This window comes from Amphiura filiformis, unplaced genomic scaffold, assembly GCF_039555335.1.
Source record: "Amphiura filiformis unplaced genomic scaffold, Afil_fr2py scaffold_36, whole genome shotgun sequence".
Taxonomy (NCBI): Eukaryota; Metazoa; Echinodermata; class Ophiuroidea; order Amphilepidida; family Amphiuridae; genus Amphiura; species Amphiura filiformis.
This window is the reverse complement of record NW_027305500.1, coordinates 419474-443637: the sequence shown is the minus strand read 5'-3', so window position 1 is coordinate 443637 and position 24164 is coordinate 419474. Positions and strand designations below refer to the sequence as shown.

General features: G+C 36.6%; 1 protein-coding gene across 1 annotated transcript in view; it reads right to left on the bottom strand.

The window, feature by feature from the left end:
- Positions 1 to 24164, bottom strand: part of LOC140143998 (testis-expressed protein 11-like) — a 100914-nt gene that overhangs the window by 46981 nt on the left and 29769 nt on the right. Inside the window, 11 exon segments of the mRNA XM_072165827.1 lie at positions 1844 to 1954; positions 4361 to 4398; positions 6847 to 6897; positions 8046 to 8131; positions 8845 to 8963; positions 9647 to 9749; positions 10410 to 10562; positions 14981 to 15057; positions 15559 to 15722; positions 16268 to 16349; positions 18503 to 18584. Coding sequence (XP_072021928.1) covers positions 1844 to 1954; positions 4361 to 4398; positions 6847 to 6897; positions 8046 to 8131; positions 8845 to 8963; positions 9647 to 9749; positions 10410 to 10562; positions 14981 to 15057; positions 15559 to 15722; positions 16268 to 16349; positions 18503 to 18584 — 1066 coding nt within the window.

The window sequence follows — 24164 nt, the reverse complement described above, 5'->3', positions numbered from 1 at the left end:
GAGTGATGTCACTACAAATTGGGACTAAAATAGTAGGCCTATCCCAAGGGAAATACATACACACACTTACCCACCCCCACCCAACCTCCCCCACCTCCACCCCAAGTCCACCCCGACTGACGGCCACACAAAGCCAAAGGATACAGCTATAAGGTTCATATCAAACCTTTGACCCAAGTTTGCTTCAATTTAATTTAGACTTAAACATGACTTGATATTAGAGTATACATATAGGCCTACACAACATCAGTCCAGCATCATCTCAAACGTCATCGTTCATTAATACACATTACATACTTCTTACTAAGGTAATATTCATTGAGGAAAAAGAGATGAGTTTTTTTTTTTAAAACCTGATAACATGCAGGTCCGATAATCGACCAAAATGCATCAATTTTGGGAGTCTTTTGGGCATGAAAAGGTGACCACATGAATGTTAAATGAGTACCATTATCTAGCCTAGTCATCCAGTCAGGGTTCTAAGGAATTTTCATTTTAAAATTGGAAATATATGTGTCCAGAAAGAATCATCATTAATATTTCTTTTTTTTTGTTTTTTGCGGAACGTTACGTTTTTACCGACTTTGAGGTTTAAAAAGTGTAACAGTTCCGCCAAAAGCGGAACGGTTGGCAGGTATGTAATCATAAATTAAATAAAATAATTATTAAAATACATCGTATTTTTATTTTTTCCTTCATACAAATATATTTCAAAGACTTTTAATGACTTTTTTTACTTTTCTACAAAATTTAATGACTTTTAATGACCTTAATGACCTTGCTTCAAATTCACTGACTTTTAAGGAATTTAATGACCGCTACGAACCCTGCTGAGAGGTCTTTGTCCGGGTCTTTGTCATCTACTGCATTTTACCCACAATCCATTTGGAGTAATGAGAGCGGGTAATGCATACCGCGGAAACATGGCATGTTGCCTCAGGGGATCGACGCTAAGTCAGGTACCGCGCGAGCAAACTCAAAAATAGCGCAAACAGCGAGCGTACCTAAAAAGAAACTTCGATGCGTAAGATAAGCGATGTCGCCAGGTCTGTACGCTGTGCCGGCGTCAGCTGAATTCGAGTACGCTTAGAAGGCACAGGCATGGAAAATTCCAATCTGTGTATTAATAATCTAAGGGGTAATGATTATTGTAAAATGAGTTTTCCTCCACTGAGAATCAAAAATACAGGATCTTGCACCAGAATCAAAGACCTTTTATAGTGAAAACCACTGTTACTTTCATAGATTGAGTCATGCAATTGCTGTAGTAAATAGTTCTAAAAGGTACAATGCTAGTAATCCTACTTTTTTGGTCATGCGCACCTAGTGGCACCCAACGTTAATTGGTGGGGAAGGGGAAGGGTTCATAAGTAACAGGTCCCAATGATATGTTGTGGATGGAAATTACATCCAAACATGAATTTACACTTGACCTGTTTAAGAATGACAATAAAAATATTGTTTTGAGACCCAGTTGTGTATATATTGCCTGATAGAATACAAGACACCATTATACGTTTAAGTGGAACAACTTGGCTTTACACTTAAAATAATGGTGCATCTCAGATGTTCTATCAGCAGTGGGGGCATTTTTCCCAACATTCAGAACTCTCCCCCAGTTAAAACTCAAAATTTACGAAAATTTCTACTTGTTTGAAACAAGTTTTTATGCATTTTGCACAAATTTGTTGATTTTTGAAATTCACTTTTCCCCCCAATGTCAATCCCCCACCCCCTGAAAAAAATTCCTGGCGCTGGGTCTAACAATACATTTATTCTCTAAATCATGGATGATACCACTTGTTTATGGAAGTCTTTCCCTCTATGAAGATAGTAGACTTACCAATTTTCATAAACCAGAGTGCTTCATGTCTTATGTTGATTCCATGGTTATCATATTCCTTATTAAGGACCTCATTTTCCTTTGAGTGTAACTTTGTTAGAAGCTGCAAGGCTGGAACAACAAAAATCAATATCACATCATAAAAGCTATGCTTGAGCTCTTGGTCTGTATGCACAAAACAAGTTAGACCAGGTCTAACTTTAGACAGGGGCTGGATTAACTATGGAAGCCAGACTTAGGGAGGGATCCCTTGAATCTTTTCATTTCCTCCCAAAGTCCAAAAATGAAACAGGAGGTATCTAAAGTTAAGCTACATGTATTTGCCCTTAACAGGATCTAAAATAATAAAGAATAAGCCAAAAATAAATCCAAAAAGTTCCTTCTCCGTAGGACTAATCTCTATAGTTAGACCAACTCTTAAGTTTTGTGCATACGGACCTTTGAGTTTGATTCAAGTTTATGTATATTAATAGATTAGATATTGATAACATAATGCCCATATTATACTAGCTGTCGCAACAAATGACAGAAAAACACCCTCTCCTTGTAGGTGTCGAATGCAGATGACAAGTTTCAGCTCTTCTTTAAAAAGTCATTAATTTCAGAATCATACATTTTTAGGACTATATTTGGAATCGGCATGAAAAATGCTTTAAAATGAGTACAAACAAACCTAGTATTGGTTCAGTGATTCTTGAGATAGCTCTTGATAGTTTGAGAAAATATCTCAAGACTTTTAATCATGTTTATATTGAAGCCTATGGCTAGCACGCTGCACACAGAGCACTAAGCTAAAAGCAGGTAGCGATCTTGTTCAGTCAAGGCTAGCAATATTCAGTCCAAGAGAATGCCAAATATGGATCAGGAGTATTACATAATAATACCCTGCTATGACAATAGCTGCACTAGGTTAATCGTATAATCTCCTTATGTGGTTAGCATGGTTGGGCCAGGAAATCCACAAGGTCAGCCAATGTATGTACATGTATTCGGTACATGTGCCATATCTTTTACAATGGGTGATAAATTTCTGGTTTGTTTTATTTCAAAACGCAACAGTCGATATTCTAAAGCTTGGTCCAAATCCAAGAGAAGAACCCACTCTAGTAATTTATGTGGTTTCAAATTATATCGGGTGTTGCCTTTTTGATAGAAATGGTGTTTGTTGATGTGCACAGTTTCCCATTAGATCATAACATGCTGTTGTACATCCAAGGTCAAAGGTCTTTTAATCCATATTTGGCGTTGTTCTGGGACTGATATTGTTACAAAGTATTTGAAGTCAACTGGAATTGATGCTACGTACTAGCGTCTTCTGATTGATACATTGACAATTAGCTTTTCTGATTCAGCAAAGAAAATAATTCATTACAAATGTTATGCTACTTGCCAAATGAGTATGATATTGACATTTTACATAAGAAACCTCTATAATAGGGATCATTTTAAAAAGAAAACTATTGAACACCAAATGGAGAACATAATTATAAAACAAAGAACAGGTAAAAGTGAAACCAAACATACAATACATTTTGTGATATGATCTGATCAGGCCCACAATACTCTGTACAAACATTCCAATTCAAAGGGCAACACCACAGTCCTAATTTCATAAGCGTAGATCCTGGGGGGATTAATCCCTCCCAATATTTTGCCAGGGAGGGGTTGGTCCATACAATCGCCCCCAATGTTGACATCTGTATGTGGATTTCTGACCAAATTAACCTCATATTAGACCATTTTAGCCCTGAAGTGCCAATTTTTGTGTGCTTCACACAAATATATTCCACTTTTGCACCATAATTCATCATTTTAGCTTCAATATGGCAAAATCTTTTAGATTTGTGCCATAAACTTATTTGGTCACCAAAAGGTGCTGGATTCACTATACTTCAAGAAATTTTTTTCAACCCCATCCCCCATGACAAAAAGAAATCTATGCCACTGTTTAATTTTTAAAAGTTTTCCCTCAATAATAAATACAAAAACATCAACAATGTTTAAACCTTTAAAAACATAACAAAGAATGTCTCCTCCCAACAAATGCAATCAAATAATGTGCAAACAATAGAAATAAAAAATAAAAAGGCATGGAAATTGGACCAATTCTTCAAAAGTCAAAAGAAAACAAGCCCAAAAGGTCTGGAACTAACCCTAACTCTATAAAATCTTACAAAGAAAACCACTGCGCATGCACGCATTCCATGTGATGCCATGATGCAATCAGCCTAAGTCGTATATATGCACGGAATCGCTGGCCAGGCCAGAGAAACCCCTGTGGAGACCGGTCGATGACCTTGTGTTTGGCACCCGAGGGGTCTGAGGTTCGAATCCCAGGGGTGCCAAGTAACTTCTTTGTTCATCTTCTCTTCTTTTTTGTTCCCTCTTTCCTTTGATAGCCCAAAACTATTTTTAGCATTAGGGTTAATAGGCTGGGCTATTTCATAGTCCAGCAAAAAATAATCAACACAAACAAAGAATCAAGAATTGACAAAATGTCATTGCAATTTGTGATACCTGTTCCAAGATAGGACAACATAGCACTTGTGTGATTCCTATAATAAGCAATCAGAGAAGTTATTTGGTATTATAATACATTTGCAGAATGCAGCATAGACTATGCCATAGTTGATTATTGGTCCCTTTTTACTTATTTTTCACTTTATTTTGTCTGATCAATACTATATGTATCAACCACTGCTTCATGTATATTGTTATTTTCAATCTGGGTAATACCATATACCACTCCCGCATTCTCTGTTTTACAAAATTAAGTACACACCATTATAGTGTTCCCATTCACTGCCTTCTTTAATTTTATTCACACAAAATGAAGAGTTCCCTTTACTGTTACTATTAAATTTGAGTATCGCTCTTTGTCCACAAAATGCTACCATTACAGTGACCTCACCAACCGAAAAAGAATCCGTTGACGAACAGGAGCTTACCAAGTAACTTAAAAAGAAACCCCTCTTGATCAACATTGATAGTATGAAAAATAACGGTGTATGTATACAGTGCCATCTTTAGCTAGATCTTTGAACATACATCAGGGATGCCAGTTGTCTCCTGAAGTTGGGAAGGAAAATAATATTTCATAAAATACTAAAGGCGAAGCGGAGCGAGCGTAGCGAGTGGAGCTCTCGCCCCTCACGGCGTGGGGTCCAGGGGCCCGCTTAAGAGCCCCTGGGGAATCCAGGGCAAAGGCCCTGGTGGGGCTCGAGGCGAAGCCCCCTGAAGCCAGACAGTTTCTGCACATTTTACACCACAGGGGAGGCTATGTTTAGGGGGCAGTTACATGTCAACAGATTAAAAATTAAAGCAAATGATTTACAAATATACAGCTAAAATTACAAGTTACCTATGGTTTCCTGGTATCTTGGGTCTTGTGCTTGTGTTTTTTGTGCTTATTCTTTATCTTCTGTGCAATTACTTAAACATATGGTAATGTACATTCGCTAGTACTAGGCCCTGCTTCCTCTCTATCTGTATCTCCTCTCGCAATAGCTTGCGATACACGAAACATGGTTGGCAAAGTTTGGTTTGACTTTGAGTTTAAAAGCTCGCGTTTTTCTTTATGACCACCTGAGTTAGCATGTTTTAAAATCGCCTTATTTCCACTGCTAGCATGCGAATATATACCCTGACAGTAAGTACATTTATACTTCCCTGCAGCATCTACTTTCCGTATGAAATCCGACAAAAACCGTCCTGCATCATCCTTCTGTTCAATTCCAGCCATTGCCATTTAAACCGATTTTTAACTCCAGCATCGATCGTCTTTATATCTGCTTTCCTATCCACTTCCATTGTGATGATTGATCGCAAGATAAACAGCAAATCCGATGTAATTCGGCCCGTAATTCGATACCACACACGCATGTTTAATGTTTAAAGTTTATTAATATTTTATTGTCAAAACAAAACGCACGTTCATACGAACAAGGCTTCCGAATTTCCAGCCACAACAAGTCACATTTTTCGTGTTTCCGTCTCATCCCTAGAGGTATACAGCTACAACAAAAACACTGCGTATTGTACCATGGATACGGGCACGTGCTCTTGAGCATGAGAGTGATTAGTTGACAAATACTTGACAAAAGAGGGCAGTATATTTTATTTTATTTCTTTCAGAGCAGGCGGACGCTGACGGTATTTTTTTTTCCTTCCAACCGGAGATTTTTTTTGCGGCGGAAATTTTGTAAAAAATCGCGGTCCAGATTGCGGAAATATCCGGAAGACTGGCATCCCTGATACATGTAGACAGAACACAGTGGTTGGAGCCCTCTCTTGATAATTGCCCCCCCAAAAAAAAACCCAAAACAATCAAGACTAAATGCAGCAATGAAGCTTTTGATGGTCACACAATCTGCCAAAGTGTGCAACAGTATTGAGCTTCCAATCATGGTCTATAACAGAAAAGTCTGTTTCACCCTGTTTTGCAGTGAAATACAGCTACCTTAGGCTATTTCATAAAAGGCAATTCTATTAATACCCACAAGACAAGATGGGCGCTGACATTACAGCTTCCAGAAAGGAAGTCTGGAAAAGTGAACTTTGGCACATACCTGGTGGGCTTCTTGTACATTTTAAAGGAAAGGTGGCATGCACAACAAGATTTCATAGCAAAAGTTTTTTCACTAGTTTGTAGTGTTAATCACGGTTATTGTACAAGTTTCCATCAGAGTCACAAAATGTACAATAAGTAGCTATATAATTAAATTAGTAGTAATATTGATGATATTTGTCTGAAAAATTCCCATCTCTTTGTGTATTGTGGTCCATCACCTGATCACTTGGTGGTCTTGGTATGACTGCGATGGTGGCACCCATGGGTCAAGTGGAGATTTTATACATTCCCTTTTATAAAACAGCCCATGCTCACTGGCTACAAGAAAGGCATGACATGTTTCTACATCGAAATCAACTGGCTGCTTTTTTCAATATATCGTAAAGGAATTTGATGGATGGATTTTGTTGATTTTATTCTTGATTTATCGTACCTTGAATTTTGTGTTTCTTCATATCCTGTTAGTCTCATTCTAATTAGACATCTGAAAAAAAAAGAAATAAAAGAAAACTTAACAAATTTCTTATGATCTGAATGATGGTGGTCTACATCATTTTAATATGGCAACAGCCAATATCGAAAGCAAATGAGACATGTGACGGCAACAATAATAATAATTATTGAACTGGCAGCGACCTCAACAGAGACCGGAGGCGCCATGATCTTCCAGCTGTTTACAACAAGATTTTGTCACTTGACCAAAACCAATCAATACCTGGTCAAGAGGCAAGTCAAGTGGAATAATCTCTTCAGTGGCTAAAGAAGACCTGTAGATGCAGGTCGCAAGCTACCACACCGCTGCAAATACTAAGTCTTGTGACTGTTGTTTTAAATCAACTACTGTACAATAACAATAACAATAATAATAATAATAATAATAATAATAATAATAATAATAATAATAATAATAATAATAATAATAATAATAATAATAATAATAATAATAATAATAATAATAATAATAATAATAATAATAATAATAATAATAATAATAATAATAATAATAATAATAATAATAATAATAATAATAATAATAATAATAATAATAATAAAGAGAGATTTAATATAGTGCCCAACATAAGCAGCCTCTGGGTGCTTTAAATACAAAACATAGTAACCTACAGTACAAAATATAAAATCAAAAGTAACGCATAGCCTAACTTTAAACATACAATTACACAAACACAATATTGCAAGAAGTTGACCGGGTACATAGAGATTGGAATCACACAGCAACTCATAAGTTGGGAACCAAGTTGGGAGAAAAGAAAACAGCAAAAACAGGTTACCGGCACAATGCAGATCACTCCACCACCCTGAGTCACTATGCAAGAATTTCCAAACCAAATTGAACAAAAAACAGACCCTAAATTATAACACTTTTTGGTAAATTTTTGCAAATTTTTCTAAAAGACAATGACAAATTGACACTTTTACGAGAAAATTTTTAAAAACGCCCTTTCTTAAACCAAATTTTCATGAACTTTAGGGCCTTCAATAAACCAAAATGACTGAAAATGCAGGCAATTCTAAACTAAATTACTGAAAATGCACCTGAATCTGGGGCACATCCCCAAACCCTCATTTCTACTAAGAACCCTCCCAGGCTATTCAACTTTACGAACTTCATACCTTAGTGATGTAAGTACTTGCTGATGATCTGGAGACATTTCAGCTACCTTCTCCAGCGCCTGTATGCCTACATCATGATTTTTACCCTGCAATGATAAAATGTAACCCATGATAAATGGGCTAATCCATACAAAGTCCACACTCCTCCTGTGGATGATTTATGAAATACCTTCCACAAGGGGAGTATGAATTTCAAATGGAATTGTACATTAACCAACTCTATTTGAAACTCACCCTCCCTCTGTGTAAGATCCAGGTTGAATCTTTCTCGGACATGTCAGAGTGTATGAATTCTATGGAAGATATTTCAAAAATCTTCCAAAGGGAAAGTGTGGATTTTAAATTAGATTGCCCAATAAATTAGAGACATAAGCATCAAACTTGCCAAATAAACTAAATACAATGGGGAAGCCAAAAAGAAAATAATTGTGGTAGGAACAGGCTATGAAAACTCAAACTCAACATAGTATATTTTGGAGAAAATATGCAGAACATACGTTGACCCATGGCTTTCTACCTCATGTCAACTGATGATTGAATCCTTTCCTCCCCGAACAATCAATCAAAAACCCACCCTGGATAACCGACAGAGGCAAAAACATTTTAACATACACATTTAAAAAAAAAATTATGAAAAAAGCGTGTGTACTGCATGGTGCAGTGCTACCAACCTGAAGTGACTACCAAACACTACCACGCCCTAACGCACACCCTAGTCATTCATTATGACGTAACATGAAGAAAAATATATGTTAATTCGCTTAGGCGAGGGTGCTCAAACGCACATACTTTCGTTTACCTTCATAGCCAGCTGAGCAGCCAAACAAATCAAGCTGAGTATTTCCTCTGGATTCATTACTGTACTGGTGGTTGTTGTATCTTTTGTCACTTGGCACAGCTTCTCTATGCATTCTATTGCTGTAAAAATACAGGTAAATATCATACAGAAGTGAAACACAGTTCAGATCACTTTCATTGACACAATGTGAGATTGGGCCGTTCCATTTAAAATCCACACTACATGTACCCCTTGTGCAAGTTTTGGAAATATCTTCCACATGGGGAGTATAAATTTCAAATGGAATAGCACATTAACCCTTCCTCTCGGGAAGATGCAGGTTGAATCTTTCTCAGAGGGTGTTTGAAATTCAAATAGAGCTGCCTTATGTGCAAACTGCATTTGAAATTCATACTCACCCTGTGGAAGATATTTCCAAAATTTTCCACCGGGGTAGTGTGGATTTCAAATGGAATAGCCCATTACAGGTGCATAATGTAACTTGCAAAATTCAGGTCTGGTGTTCAAGTTCCCACATAGTAAAAATCTAAAGTGCCCATTTTCTTTGGTTGATCAGGTTAGCATGACTTGCTCTGGACATTCTTTTTTACAATTTTGCAAATGGGTTTTGAAAAATGACTTCTTTTTCGTGAATATGCGAAACATGTTTCATCAACATAAATCACCCCATATTTTGCGAAGCTTCTGACGAGCATGAATACCCACAGACACATGGAGCCAGTGCAGGGGGACACGAGCTATACCATTACTTGCACAGAAAATGATAACAGAAATAATTCTTAATTATACTGTAATGACATACCTCTCTCATCATGTTTTCTATGCATTGCCACTTTGAAGCACATATACTGTGTTAAGGCACTCTCAGGATCATGCTTCTCTGCTTCTTGCGCTGACTCTTCCGCCTAGTAGTATATTACGAAAAAGAAAACACAAAATTAATAATTTGGGGGACTCATTTGAGAGACTCCCATGGAGACCATCTAGAAATTACAAATGTTTCATGACATTTTCTTTAGCCAATATAAGCAGATTTTTGAACAAAACTACCCTAGCCTGTTACTGCACTGACTGTGTAAAATCGTAATTTTTTGCGCACTTTATCACAGAGTGTGTCTTCACCAGATGCTTTTGCCTGTACTTGAAGCGTGTGTGGCCCACATAATTGGCTAAAGAATATATTTGCCCAATGGATGAAGTGAAAAGGTTGTGCTAGATGGATGAGGATGATACTCTCAAAATGATAGATGAATATATTAAGTTCCATGATTTCATCAATCACTCCCATTCAAATAAAAAACAAGACAGGTGGCTCAAAAAAGGCTCAACATTTTTACGTCTTGTTTCCTGTGATATAGAAAAGTGATTCACAAATCGCAATTGGCCAATTTATGGCCAATTTATTCATATAATTTGAAAATACCAGGCCAGCTGAAATTTTGATCTTGATTAAGCCCTGAACAAAGAAGGCTGACATACTTACTGACACATCCTAGCACTCTCTATTGCAAAGAACTCACAAGCTTTTGAAGTGTACGTACTGTTAACAAAAAAGTTTAACATACCTTTTCTAGCTGATCCAAGTTAAGAAAGCATGATGCTCTATTGCGCTGTAGTTTAGCATAGTTTTCTGCGTCTGTAATGTCTCCATTATCTTCACTTATGAAAAGATTCAGAGAGAAGTTGTACCAGATGAGAGCCTCTGCACTATCATTATTCTGTAAATGATAAATGCAGCAACAAAAAATCTTTTAGACCAATAAACATTGATCAAATGGTTATCGTCAGTATTATTTTTAAAACACTTGGGCACCTTGCTCAGTGCATTGAAAGGTCAACCCAGGTTAAATAAGAATGAAATAAATAAATAAACAATGTGCAATTTCAATAAAGAATAGATTCTTATTTGTTTTCCACAAAATGTTAGTTTTCAAAGATGAATATTGATATTCACATAGTTTACACGTCACTGATTCAATGATACACATGCACGAGACGTGTCAGTCATCCCTCAATCAATGAACTCAGAATAAAAGCAAAGATCTCTGGATTTATTATAAATTTTAAATTTTAAATTTTACTGCAATTAAAGCACTTTAGGCTTGGTCCTTTTTGTACACCATTGGGCATTACAATCATGCAAAAAAGGAGAAATTCAATAAAAATTAAGGGCATCGCTGTGGAGCAAATCACACATTATGGCTTCATGAGGCATCTTTGTTTTGATATCAGTGTATTTATAATGTCTGTAAGGTCAACATTGTGTCACTTGTCAGTGCTAGCAAAGTTACTTTTTAAAATTTGACCCACTGATTGTCTCTACACTGTTTTTGGCCTAAACATAAACTGAAATGACAAAGTATAAAGATTGATTGTCGAATATCTGAAAATCAAAAATTAGATACCTCTTCCAACATGTCCAATGCTGTAAAGCATATGATGAGTCGGATGTAACACAAACATGATTATATTCAAAAGCCATTCAGATAGATGGCTGAGAAATTTGGTCCAATAGACCTTTTCAAATCGAAGTTTTCCGAAGTTTGTTATGGATGACCCCGTTTACAATTCCAAGTCATCGACACTAACACAAACGCAACCATTACGTCTGAACACAAATCTGCGTGAAAGACACGGTCAAGCGTTGGGTATGGCTTGTGCACGCGATTGATATTAATATTGTGAAGACCACACAAAGACCAAATCAAATGTGCCGCAGATGACAATCTTTTACTGTCACATTGTGAAGTGACAAATAGTGGAAGTGTTAGTTTAATACCTTTAAAGAATATTTCTCCGTGATGACTCATGTTGATTTTGGCTAAATATTGTATTTGCACTCAAAAGGGTATTTGATTCCACTTGATTCATTGTGCACCAATTTGACCCAAGCTTACTGAATAAATACTGCAGTTTAAATACTACTGATATGAAATGGTCTATTGAAACAAATTATCAATTTATCATGTGGACTGTTAATGGGTTCAAAGTGTCACACGGATATGGACCGTTTTGACACTACAATTGACCTTTTCAGCAAATCCCATAATTCATGCGCTTATACCTCAGATGTCGTCATTTGATGTCACACCCACTTGCAATGTGCAGTAACGATGTTCTCTAAATGATGTGCACATCAGCGTGATACCAAATGATGGCATCTGCGGTCTAACCGCAAAGAATTATGGGATTTACCGAAAAGGACAATTAACCCATAAGTACTATCTGCTGATTGGTTACACAAAGGCTATTATCTTATATCAAGCCAATCAGCAACAATGTACGAATGGTGGTAGGGCTGAAGAGGATTGAACTTAAATATTTAGAAGCTGTATTTTAATTGGTCACTCAGATGAATATATCGCATTATAACAGAAATGCTGTACAATTGTAACTGTTGCAAAGCTTACTCAGTCCATCCAGATTAGGCCACTAACAGTCAATTTTGAGTTTCCCGTCACATAATTTCTGAAAACAAGTGAGGTAACTTTTTCATTATTCATTATTCATTATTTTTCTGCATTTCATTATATGACCAACACGCATGTAAAATGTGTTGTTATTTACCGCTTACCGTACTCACTTGAAGATGGATGTTCATGATGCAGTCATGTCTACAGTAGAATTCATCTCGACCTTTGCAGGACTTAAACCCCATTAAAAGCTATTAAGATAAGGATAATGAACTGAGTGCAATGCATTCGTCAAGATAATCATGACGCTGCCGTGGAGTTATTGCATTTAGCTTGAGAGCCGATAGGCTCGAAAGCTAAATGCAATAACTCCATGGCAAGTGCAATTATCTTGACGAATGCATTTGCATGAGTACATTATCCGTCATACACTTTGAGTGTAGGCCTATTAAAACAATAGGCAATATTAATTGCTGCATTCATTATATTAGTTTTAATATTAGGAAAATATCTTACATTTTAAAAACACCGTCAGGACATTGACCAGCTACGTAGCATTTAACTGGTAAAGAAAATCAATCCCTGTAATCAATGGTATCGATTAGCCATACGTCATACTTAGGTAACTTATTCACGCATGGTTTAATTGACTTGACTTTATGTTGTGATCATTTAATATCGTGGTTTGAACACAGAGAGCACTGAACCAGTTGGAAGCGATCGATTTAGATGTCAGACTAGTACTACAGTGAATATCAACTGGACTTTATAGCTCTATAATTTGAACTACTTATATTAAAACACACGACATTGGGATTTAACAATTTGTTCAGTATTATCATAGGCCTTCAAACACATGTGTTTGAAGGCCTATGGTATTATAAAGCATGATCATGATATTATGCGCTAGTGTGTGTTTCCGGCCCGGCTATGTTATTTTAGATATAGGCCTACATGTATTTCATTTGTAAAATGCTGAATATTTTGCAATGGTGTCATCTTGTATAATTATGATCCACCTGTTTTTGGCCCTTTTTAATTAATAGAAGCTCGATTATTCTCATTTGATGTTTGATTTATTTGAGGTCATTAATCATAATTTATGACAATGATATTTGCAAGGGTGCAACTCTACTAGTCTTATTACAAGGCTGCACTATCCCAACCCTAAACCTAAACTCCGTAAGCGAGGACTGGACTCAAGTCTAGCGAGTTGCACCTTATTCGTAATTGTACACTATTATAGAACACCGTTTGTAACTATACCATTTTAACACCACAGAATGTATATTCGTACTTTTTTGTTGGTATATATATCGAACAGACAATTATATAGTTATGTGATCTCTGTGTCTAAAGCGCCACCTAACTCTACTTTATGGTTATGTGAAAGTAGTATTTCTAGTATTTGAGCGTGTACGTATTATCTAGAATCTATTGTTTAGCGTGCAGGTTTTAGATAATGCATTGTTTAGCGTGCAGGTTTATATAATTTGGGCTGTGAAGGGTAGTTCGCGAAAATAATGCACGGGAGAAGAATACATAACGATGAATAGAAGCGGGCACTAGAAGTGTATACCAAGATAACACTCATTGAAGCAGCTCAACTGATTAAATCAGATCTTCTCTGGTTGTGTACAAGTGTCTGTTTTCAATGTGCGACAACGCAATAAAGCTGGTATTACAGCTTCAGTTGGGTAACCGATTATAAAGGAAACGAAAGGAAACAATGGTATGTGTACCATTGTTCACGAAATAAACACAAAGAACTGCTTTTTGTTAACCAGCATTCTTCAAAATGAGCAACATAATGATTGTTGACTTAACACAGTTTGGAAATAATTTCTTCATATTTTTGGTGTTATCTGTCGTTTACATATCCTTCCTAAAACACAAAAGTACGACCCTCTCCAAACATCTAAATTAGCTAAAAATTTAGGACATGTTACAAAACTTTATTTTCTAGAACCTATTTAGAATAATTTAAATGTAGCTTTTACCGTTTTTTTGTGGCATCCTTCAGAAGTGAGCGGTCCGATACCAATATTTTCGGTCAAATCTCCATTCAATTAACACGGGAGTTGGCTAGCTATGCCTTGCCCTCACTCATATTTTACAAAAAGTACGACCATTTCTGAACATCTAACCTAGCTGTAATTTTAGGTCATGTTAGAGAAATATATTTGCTAGAAGTTTTGGAGAATAAATAAAATATTGGCTGGTTATTTTTCACACAGTGATGTTAACTAGGCAAGTGTCCATTCTCCCAACATACATCATTTGTTGAGGTCACACGTCAATGGTGAGAGCACTGTGTATTGTGTATAGGAAAACGTACAGTAACTGCAGTATGTTAGCCTAAATGAGATTCAAAAGTATATTAAAAAGAGTCTGCAAGGTTGACAGCAAAATATGTTTTGATTTTGATTTTTCCACAAAAAATAAATGGATATTCATCATTTTTTTTGCAAATAAACCAGTATTTATCGCTATTTTTTGGAATATCAGAATAATGAATTCAAGTGAGGGTCAGAAAATAAAGTGAGGGCGGGTGACGGGAAACTCAAAATCGACTTTGATTGGCCTTATCTCCCCAAATTCAAACTGGAGTTTGGCAACAGATTATATCGAGGAAAAATAATTTTTAAAAACAATACAAAAAAATACAAAATCGTGGACATAAAAAAAAGCATGTGTCCTCTCTTACAAGTCCTTGAAATTACCTCAAAGGCTTTTGCTGCTTGCTCCCAAAGCATTGTGTGGATTTGCCTTCTTGAGTCAACGTCCAGTGCTATCAGACCTGCAGAAAGAATACAACACTTCATGTTATATGTGTCCTGGTTCCACAATAACAGAAGAATGGCAAAAAAACACCAAAAATTTGTATATAAATTTTGACACAGCATTCCAACTTCATCAAGCAAATAACAACAGAAAGCTGTTTTCCATTAATCAACCCTCAACTCACTTTGGAGGGGGGTAGCATCTCCTATGTCTCTTTGGAGGGCTCATGAAGCCAAAAAATCGTGTTTGCTTGCCCTCCACCGACCGACCCAAAATCGGCCAAAATCAGGATCAACCTTTAAAAAAATTTTTTTTTTAGTTTTTAGTTTATAATTTTAATGGTTGTTACTACTTTTTCTGTGCATAAATTTCATTTCAATGCTTGAGAGCAGGCAAACCTTTTTTTTTGGGTCTGATATTGTAAGAATAATCTCAAAATTTGACATTTTTATGTTGAATCCTAAATGGCCAGAGTGCAAAGCATTATGGATTATGATTTAGTGAAATACAGAGTAACATTATCCATTACCTGCAGCACAGTCCTCCAGCAAGACTTTGGCCTGTTGTGTCCTCTTGTTTCTGATCAGCAAATCTAAATGCAGGACATATAGCTTGCCCACATCTTTGGTCATTGAGAATCGACGTGTCAATTGGTGACAAGTTTGGCATGCAATGTCAAGTCTAGAATAATATAAAAAAAGAATAGACAATTATTTTGAAGGTATATGGAAATCCTTTGTCTCCCGGAGCGGAGAAAATATCTACATACACACGTACACTAATGGCAAAAGGAGTCTGTTTGCATTATTACATTATACTTGCAATTGCATAACCAAGGCCTATGTATTTGAGGTCAAGCATGATGAAGGGTCAACCTCAAGTGACCAAAGAAGAAAATCAGGACCTTCTAAATCAATATCCATATAACCAGAGGCAACACCAAGGGGCAGTGGGACATTTGCCAAACCCTCCCAAAACTTGGTGTTTTTTCCCCACTCCCCTGAGAATGAGATCCACTGGTTGCCCATCCCACTCAAATCAATAAAAAACCCACTATAAAAAAACCTCAAAATGTAAGCATCTTTGCTCCCCCCCCCCCCCCCCCCCCATTTGCCCCTGGAAAACCATTGCTGGTGCTACCACTGCATAATATTTTAACTGTTTCATGTCTGAAATATGCACAGCATTAATTACAGAACTATTATGAATTATACATTTTTACTTACTTGTCATGTTGCACAAGCAATCTGACTGTCTCTGATGCTATGTCCACACTTAAGTCAGGGTGTTCAGTCAATTCATCCACAGCTATTAATAAGAAAGAAACATCAAATATGCATTGAGTTTAAACTTTGCAAACAAGATCAAATGTTTCAGTTTCAGTTTATTTTCACCATACAATAGAGGCCGTCAGCCTTTCGCCATCTTGTGGGTACAAATGATCTGTGTGTTCATGCATCGGAACCTACGCGCAGGGTGCAGCTTACTGCGCAGCTGTTATCACGCGTTGATGCGGTGATTTTGCTATTCACGCATGGAGATCGAACGACCATCGCAGTGTGTACCCACAAGATGGCAGCATATGTCACGCTGACGGCCTCTATAGTATACAAACATAATAATGAAGGAAAAAGAAAACGGTGGGAAACCAAAAAGAGTAAAAGGCTCAAAATGTATGGTCAAATGAGAAAAAAATTGCCTTATTTTGATAGATTGAATACTCAGAGCACCAACTGAGCAGTAATTTAGGGAGAAAATCTGTAATCATGAAAATAAAAGTTTTGAGTCTGTGCTGACTGAAATTCAATGCTTTTTGTAACTAAATGCAGCATTACAAAGCCAGTCGATCGTGCAATAGTTTGGCCAAATTACTAGAATCCGGTTGCATATTTTTTTGGGGGATTTTGAGTAAAAAATGCACCTTGCTTTCAATACCCTTTCCATGTTACGTATGTGATGTACATGTGGCTGATTATGAAAGAAGACCCTATTTACCTGTATTTTTATTCAATGAAAATACGCACTTGTCAATGCAGAAATGTGCTCCCCAGAAAAAATATTTAAATAAGTATACCAAATTGAAGTGACCATGAAATGCTATTTGGTCAGGCATTTCGTGATCCACAGCATCATCCCTCCACTTTTCTCAAAAAAGTTGAGATTTTTATACCACTTGAAATCTCTGGCTACATAATGTTTATGTACAAAAAAATTTTGCAGATTAATTTGTTTTTATATCGTGAAATTTGAATTACGTTCTGGTATACCATCTGATTTAGGGTTTCTCGAAGTCAATTTGTGCGAAATTCCTTCCCACAATGCAATATCGTATTGCATAACAAAGAATATTGATTAACCTCTGAACTGTATCTATTGTTATGCAAAATGCTTATTGCATTGTGGGAAGGAATTTCAGCACAAATTGACTTCCGGTAGAGAAACCCTAAATCCGCGTATTGCCACCCTCTCCCCACTTCAATGTTGATGAAAGCACTTTTCTCATTGGGCTCTCCAGTCTCCCCAACATTTAATTTGTTTGAGGGGAACGGGGGAGGGAAGGGGAAAGGGGAAGGTTTGTACTTCTCATAAAACATAGTTATACTAATTTCACTGAACTCTCGTAGCAGCAATGAAGAGTTCCAACATATTGTCAAAGTGGGCCAACTATAAGGCCGGTGCTTCACAACATAGTTCTAAAAACTACAACTTAAATCTACTGCACCTTAAATCTACACATGATGAACAATACAAATAGCTAGGCCTGAGCAAAATCAGTGAGTCAGTGGCATAGCCAGCACTTTTTCAAGGGGGGCAAGGCAAATTTTAAGGGGAAAAATTGTTTTCCCCCTTAAACATCGACGAAAATGGACAAAAAAAAAAAAAAGGCCTAAAAATCTTAAATATCGGGGAGGTCACCATGCATCCCAAATAGGGGGCAAGACTTTTCACAGGGGGCAGCTGCCCCCTTGTCTATACCACTAGATCAAGTTGACCTCAAATGACTTGATCTCAGTATCGCCCCAGTTTTTACACAACCGTTTTGGTCACTAATTTCCGCGATATTCCGGCAGTGACATCTGCCGTTTCTCATTGACCAATTCAATGTGGGATGCAGCTGGAGGTCACCAGCGGTCATTATAAGTCAGAGTTGGGTCAAAGGGCAGTGGCGTAGCGTGGGTCATCATATTGGTGGGAACCAACCGTGATTGGGGGCACCAGGTCTGATTGGGGGGTCACAAGCCATTTTTTGACCATTTTCCTATGGATTTTCTCAATTTTGCAATCGATGGGGGGGGGCACATGTTCCCTGTGCCCCTATGACGCTACGCCACTGTCAAAGGGTGATCGTGGAAAGCAGTGACCAGCCGTGAACCATGGAAAACGAAGCATGCAAGGACAAAATTGAAATTTTATACGATCAGGGCTGGGTAAATGTGTTAAAGGTGTGGATCAATTCTTACCTGACTGTAGCTTTGTATCTCCAGATTCACTGTACATCAGAATCTTGATTTTTAGATGAATGCCAAATGGATGATTATGCTCCTAAGGGGAAAAAAGAGAAACAAGTGCATTTTAGGTAATGCTAGGATCTTACAGGCCCAGGGTGCTCAAACCTTATGGGTTAGAGGGCTACATTGTCAAATTTTGACTGATCTATTTCACTCGCTACGCCTCGTGAAATAGAAAAGTCAAAATTTGACCTCATGATATATTTTGTACTATCACACTCATAGACATGTAATATTTGTATACCATCACAGTGCTGCGACATAGTACGCTTTCCCCAGGCCTTGCACTGACTCTAAGACTCACCAATTTAGTTTACTGGAGTTAAACCTACATTGTGACACAAAACACTGACAAATAAAAGTTAAGCTTTGTGAAGAAACTTTTATATATAGTAATGCCTTATCCTTAACACAGCTAGAGAAACTACAACTGACGGGCAATGACGGAGATAATAACATGAATAATACAAACTTAGACCTCCAGTCGTTTTGTTAACATAACTACAGTTATGGGATGGACCCCAAAAAGTGAGCCAAGGCAAAACACAGTGTTATACTATTGAAAATATTTATTTTTAATAGAATTTATGTACAAGTGATATAAAAATATTAAGTGTCTTAAATTTGAGTAATTGTTGAAATATAATCACTTTGTGAAAGATGTATTGTTCTATTCCACTCACTGTTCTGACTTGTATTGTTCTATTCCACTCACTGTTCTGGCCAGTGTTGGAATTAAGCATTTTTTTATGCATAGCAAAATTTGCTTTCATTACTTTTCTCTTGGTATATTCACATATTTCAGTCTATGGCATAAAAATGCTAAGTCCACCAAAATTATGTAGCAAATTGATAAAATTGTGTAGTATTTTGCTACCCGATACCAGCGCTGGTTCTGGCTTGTGGAATGGAACAATGCAACTCTCACCTCATAATTGTATTTCGACCATCACACTCATAGACAGTTAATAATTGTATAAAATGCTATAATCAGTAGGTAGCATGCTGGTATCTTCAGTAAATCATGCTGGTATCTTCAGTAAATAACATGCCGGTATCTTTGGTATTTTCAGCAGATATCATACCATTCAAGATCTTTACCAACAGCTATCACTCTAATATACACATATATTTTTTAGCTATTTTAACTTAGATTTTATTTTCTTTATCTAAATTTTCATCTTTTTCTGCCCTTTTGTGGTAATTTATATACACTTGTGCGCAAATTGAGGGCACTATTTACATATTTTATGTTTAATTTATCCCAATAACTTGATATATATTTCATGATAAAAAGTACTTGAAAAAATTTCCTTGTTATATGTTACTAATTTTTATGTTTTAGTGTCATTGTACAAGTGTCTACCCCTTGTAAAGATGCAAACAAGATCATCATTAAGATAAATAGCACCATTCAGTGTTCAACTTTCCTTAAAAATGAATAGTTTTGCATGCTATCAAACAACTGTGACAGGAAAAACACCTGAATGAAACTTCCAGACTTCTTGTCTACAAGCTGTTATGGCAGTTAACCAATTTCATATCATAATATCCTATTCTGAGTTTCTACAGTATAATTTTAACTTTTGCAGAAATACACCACAATCTTTCCTAAATCCTTCATTGACAATGCTGTACACAAATGGATTCACTGCATAATTGATGATAAAAAGATCAGAAAAAAATGAGTAAAACTTTTGACCAAGAAGAAATCTTGATAAAGAAAGCATTCCAAATGTGATTACACATATTACGCTGGCTATGAACAGCATCGATGTAACTTTGCCAATTAGGCAGTATTTTGGCTGTTTATGTGCTTCTGTAACCAATTCAGGAATTGTGGAGTTACCCGATCATCATCATTTTGAGGACACGAAGATGACATTGGACTATGTGCCCCATTACGCGTGCCTTCATAATTGACCCCACTGACATCAGCATTGTCTGAAACTACACCTGGAATTTGATGCCAGTTGTCAATGTACCTTTCACCATGACAAATTGAACTTGATGATTGTATGTCGCTGAGACAATGACCCTTTCTATCAGTTTCAAAGTTTGCGACATTGTTAAGATCTGTGAAATCCAGATGTATTGAATCGGTACCCATCCATCTCTGTTTGGAGGTAGTTGGTTCTTCCAAGGTACTACTCATTCCTAGAATGTGGAGATTTCCCGCGAAATTTGATGCAGTATGTTCATCACACTGCTTCCCTTGTGAGCTCTGATTCTTTGGAGTACGATTCAAATCCTGGTCTTGTCCAGAAGTTTGATCAGGTGATGTTCTCTTTCGTAACATAAGTGCAATTTTAACGTAAAGAATCAACAAGAACACAAAAAACAATGTCGCTGGAATAGCAGTAACTATTATCTTTTCTGGTGCCATGTTTGTGGAATATGCATTGAAAATGCAATTTACTTCATCGATATCGACTTGTATTACCCCAATTACAGCACGAGTAAGAGTAAAAATAACAGCAGCAAAAGTACACAAGCCAACTAGTCTAAATGCTCTCCGTCTGCCAGCAAGCTCCTTGCGCTCAAAAGTTTTCACCGATTGATACCTTTCAAAAGCTGCCAAAACAAGTAGGAACAATTCCCAGTTGATGGCATATAGACATACCGCATAAGCCAATGCACACCACACGATGGGCATAGGTTTAGTCATGTAGCTGTGTTGATGCACTACTATGTATCGATGAGGCAACTGGATGCAACCAAAGAGATCCGCTATTGCGAGCCAAAATATGACAATCTGGGTTGGCTTCATCTTTACTGTGGAGGTGTAAAGAGTCATTAGTATTAAGATGTTCCCTGGTATACCGATGACACCAACAACACCGTACCAAATCACAGTAATGGTACTGCTATGATCCCAGATGGGCGTATTCAAAAAACAGTCAGATTCATTTAAACAGGCACTGATATTGGAAACAGGTGGTTTAAATTAATGCAACAGTTTGTGAAGTACGAGATATGCATGAACATTGCATGTAGTCATCAGTGGTGACGACTTGTGCACACACACAAACCTGAGAATAGCAAAGGGATGAGGGTACAGTCCCATAATGATATGCAGAAGAGTGATGTGATGCAATTGTTGCACAAGATCATCTTGCACACATACCTAAAATGTACATTAAAACAGTGCCTTCTTCATGCATACATGTATAACCATCATGCCAAACAAGACTGCACTTGTATAATTTTAGCATACACTTATATTATAAGATGCAGATCATCAGCAGTGTTGCCAAAACTTTTCAGTACAAAGGCGGATCTAATCGGCTCTCTAGACCGCAGTGAATAGTAATGCTGCAGTTTTAGCCCAATTTTAAGCAAATAAAAAAAAACCCCACCCAATACTGGATATTTTGGGTGGAAGAACACTTGAATGACAAAACTTCTGGTTATACTTACTAATCGTTGAATATAAATGGTTACAAAACCATATCATCGTCATTGCAGTTCAGAACTAAACAGAATGTTAATTAGATTGTCCGTATTTACTATTGAGGCGGTGCATTTTGGGAATGCAAGTTTTTTGTTGAATAAGTTCATCAGGTTTGTTGATTAAATAAACAAAACGACATTTTTGTGTGACAAAACCAAGTGAATTTTTACTCACTACAAATTTCGTCCTTCACATCGGAGGACTTCATCAAGTATGACTGATATGGTCATCTGATCCACTTTCCCAGGAGATGGGTTTCCGGTGATGCTTAGACTCATTTGCAGTCTTTAAAGCTGATCATATACGTGGCTAAGGAAATATGTGCCCTCGATAAGGTCTTGCTCCCCCTTCTTCTTATCTCCATGGCTTCTCGAACTTCTCTAGACTTCTTGTTGTGCTCACGCCCAAGGATATTTGAATCATCCCAATTAATAACGTGGTTGGCCCGGGCAACATGGTCAGAAATTGCTGATTTGGTCTGTTCTTTTTCGCCAGCCCATTCGGGGCTGGTACCTGTTTCAGGTTTGGGGTCAGTTTACTCAAGAGATTATATTTTAGTGGTATTGGAATGATTTTTTTTTATTACTTTTTGTGGTTAAATTTTTTTAAATATTTTAATTCGATTTGTTAGGAAAAGTAAGTATGTTTTGCCGTTTCAACGAACTAAAACAGTGAGTATTACCAAAGTTATGTTTGAACTAATTAATTATGACTTTAAAAGTTTAAAGGCCTAAATATAACAATAATAGTTAATATATATAGCATCATATGGTCAGCAGAAGAAAATCTGACATCACCTATGATGTCATATCAGTGTCCTTGACCGGGGTCCTTACTCCTTGACCACTGAACAGCGTGATATCATGTTGATAACAGATCTATAGAATCAAAATCTTCATCATATCCCAGGATCATATCACAGATTCTCAACAATCTGTGATCATATGGACCATATTGATGTGAAAGTAGTTATCTATCATATCCTGTGTCGTTTTATGGATAAAAATGACTCAAAATGTTATTGATGAAATGGTTGCTATCATAAACATCAGTTTTGTCTTTTCAACGGGAAAAATCCGATGCAAAATAAAGTTTTTTAGGGCCTAGCTATAATATGGGCATAATTTATGCATATAGTATTGAACAATGTACCCCATTTGACATGCACTTATAGATAAATAAATTGTCTTACTTTATTAATTTAATAACTTCTTTATTATAAATAAAATGACACATAACTATTTGATTCATAAAATTACATTCAACAAAATGATTGAAGAGAAAACACACAAGGCACTAGGCAGACTGTTATAGAATGGAGTATGTAAGATGCCATGTCCATAGCTTCGCAGGAGTTTCCGACTAGCAATCAACATGATCAGCACATTCAGAAAAACACAGTTTAAGAGTGAAGATTGTAGTGAGTAACCAGTCCTTTATAAATGTGCTGGCCACTATCTATTATAATATAGTAGGCTTAAACTATACATTGCGAATTAATTAAGTTATTTTAAAATAAAATGTACATGTAAGTTAACTCAAACCGGCAGTGTATATATCGAAAGCAGTGAAATCGGACATTCCTAAGCGAAGATATTGAGTTCGTAAGTTCTGGTATTACAAAATTGGAAATTGAGATATCGTGGGTAAAAAGCTGAAAAGACAAAAAAAAAAACCAACGACAACAACAACAACAACAACAAAACAAACAGACCAGAACAATTTGGAGTACATGTAATGAATTAAAAGAGTTGACATGAGATTAGGAATTAATGTTTTCTGCTGTTTCAGTGTGCATGTTCTCATCGTTGATGGTTTGGTGGACTGTCATGTAGATGTAAGCGTGATCCTAAAAATGCCTTTCACATTGACCAAAACTAATTACAAGACCTCTTCTACATTGAGGCTGGCTTTCCCTTTTAAAGGGATTTTTTATATAAAAGTTCATTTATATTCATAAATATGCAAATAACAAGACACAAAACTATATAGCACATCAGGGCACCATATCCAATCACTGTACCAAGTTTGAAGGTGATCAGTTATTGTGTTGAAGCTGCAGAGTGGATTAATGAAAATGTTGACAAAATATGCAAATAAGCTCATTATTATTCATAAATATGCAAATAACACAGCACAAAACTATACAGCACATCAGGC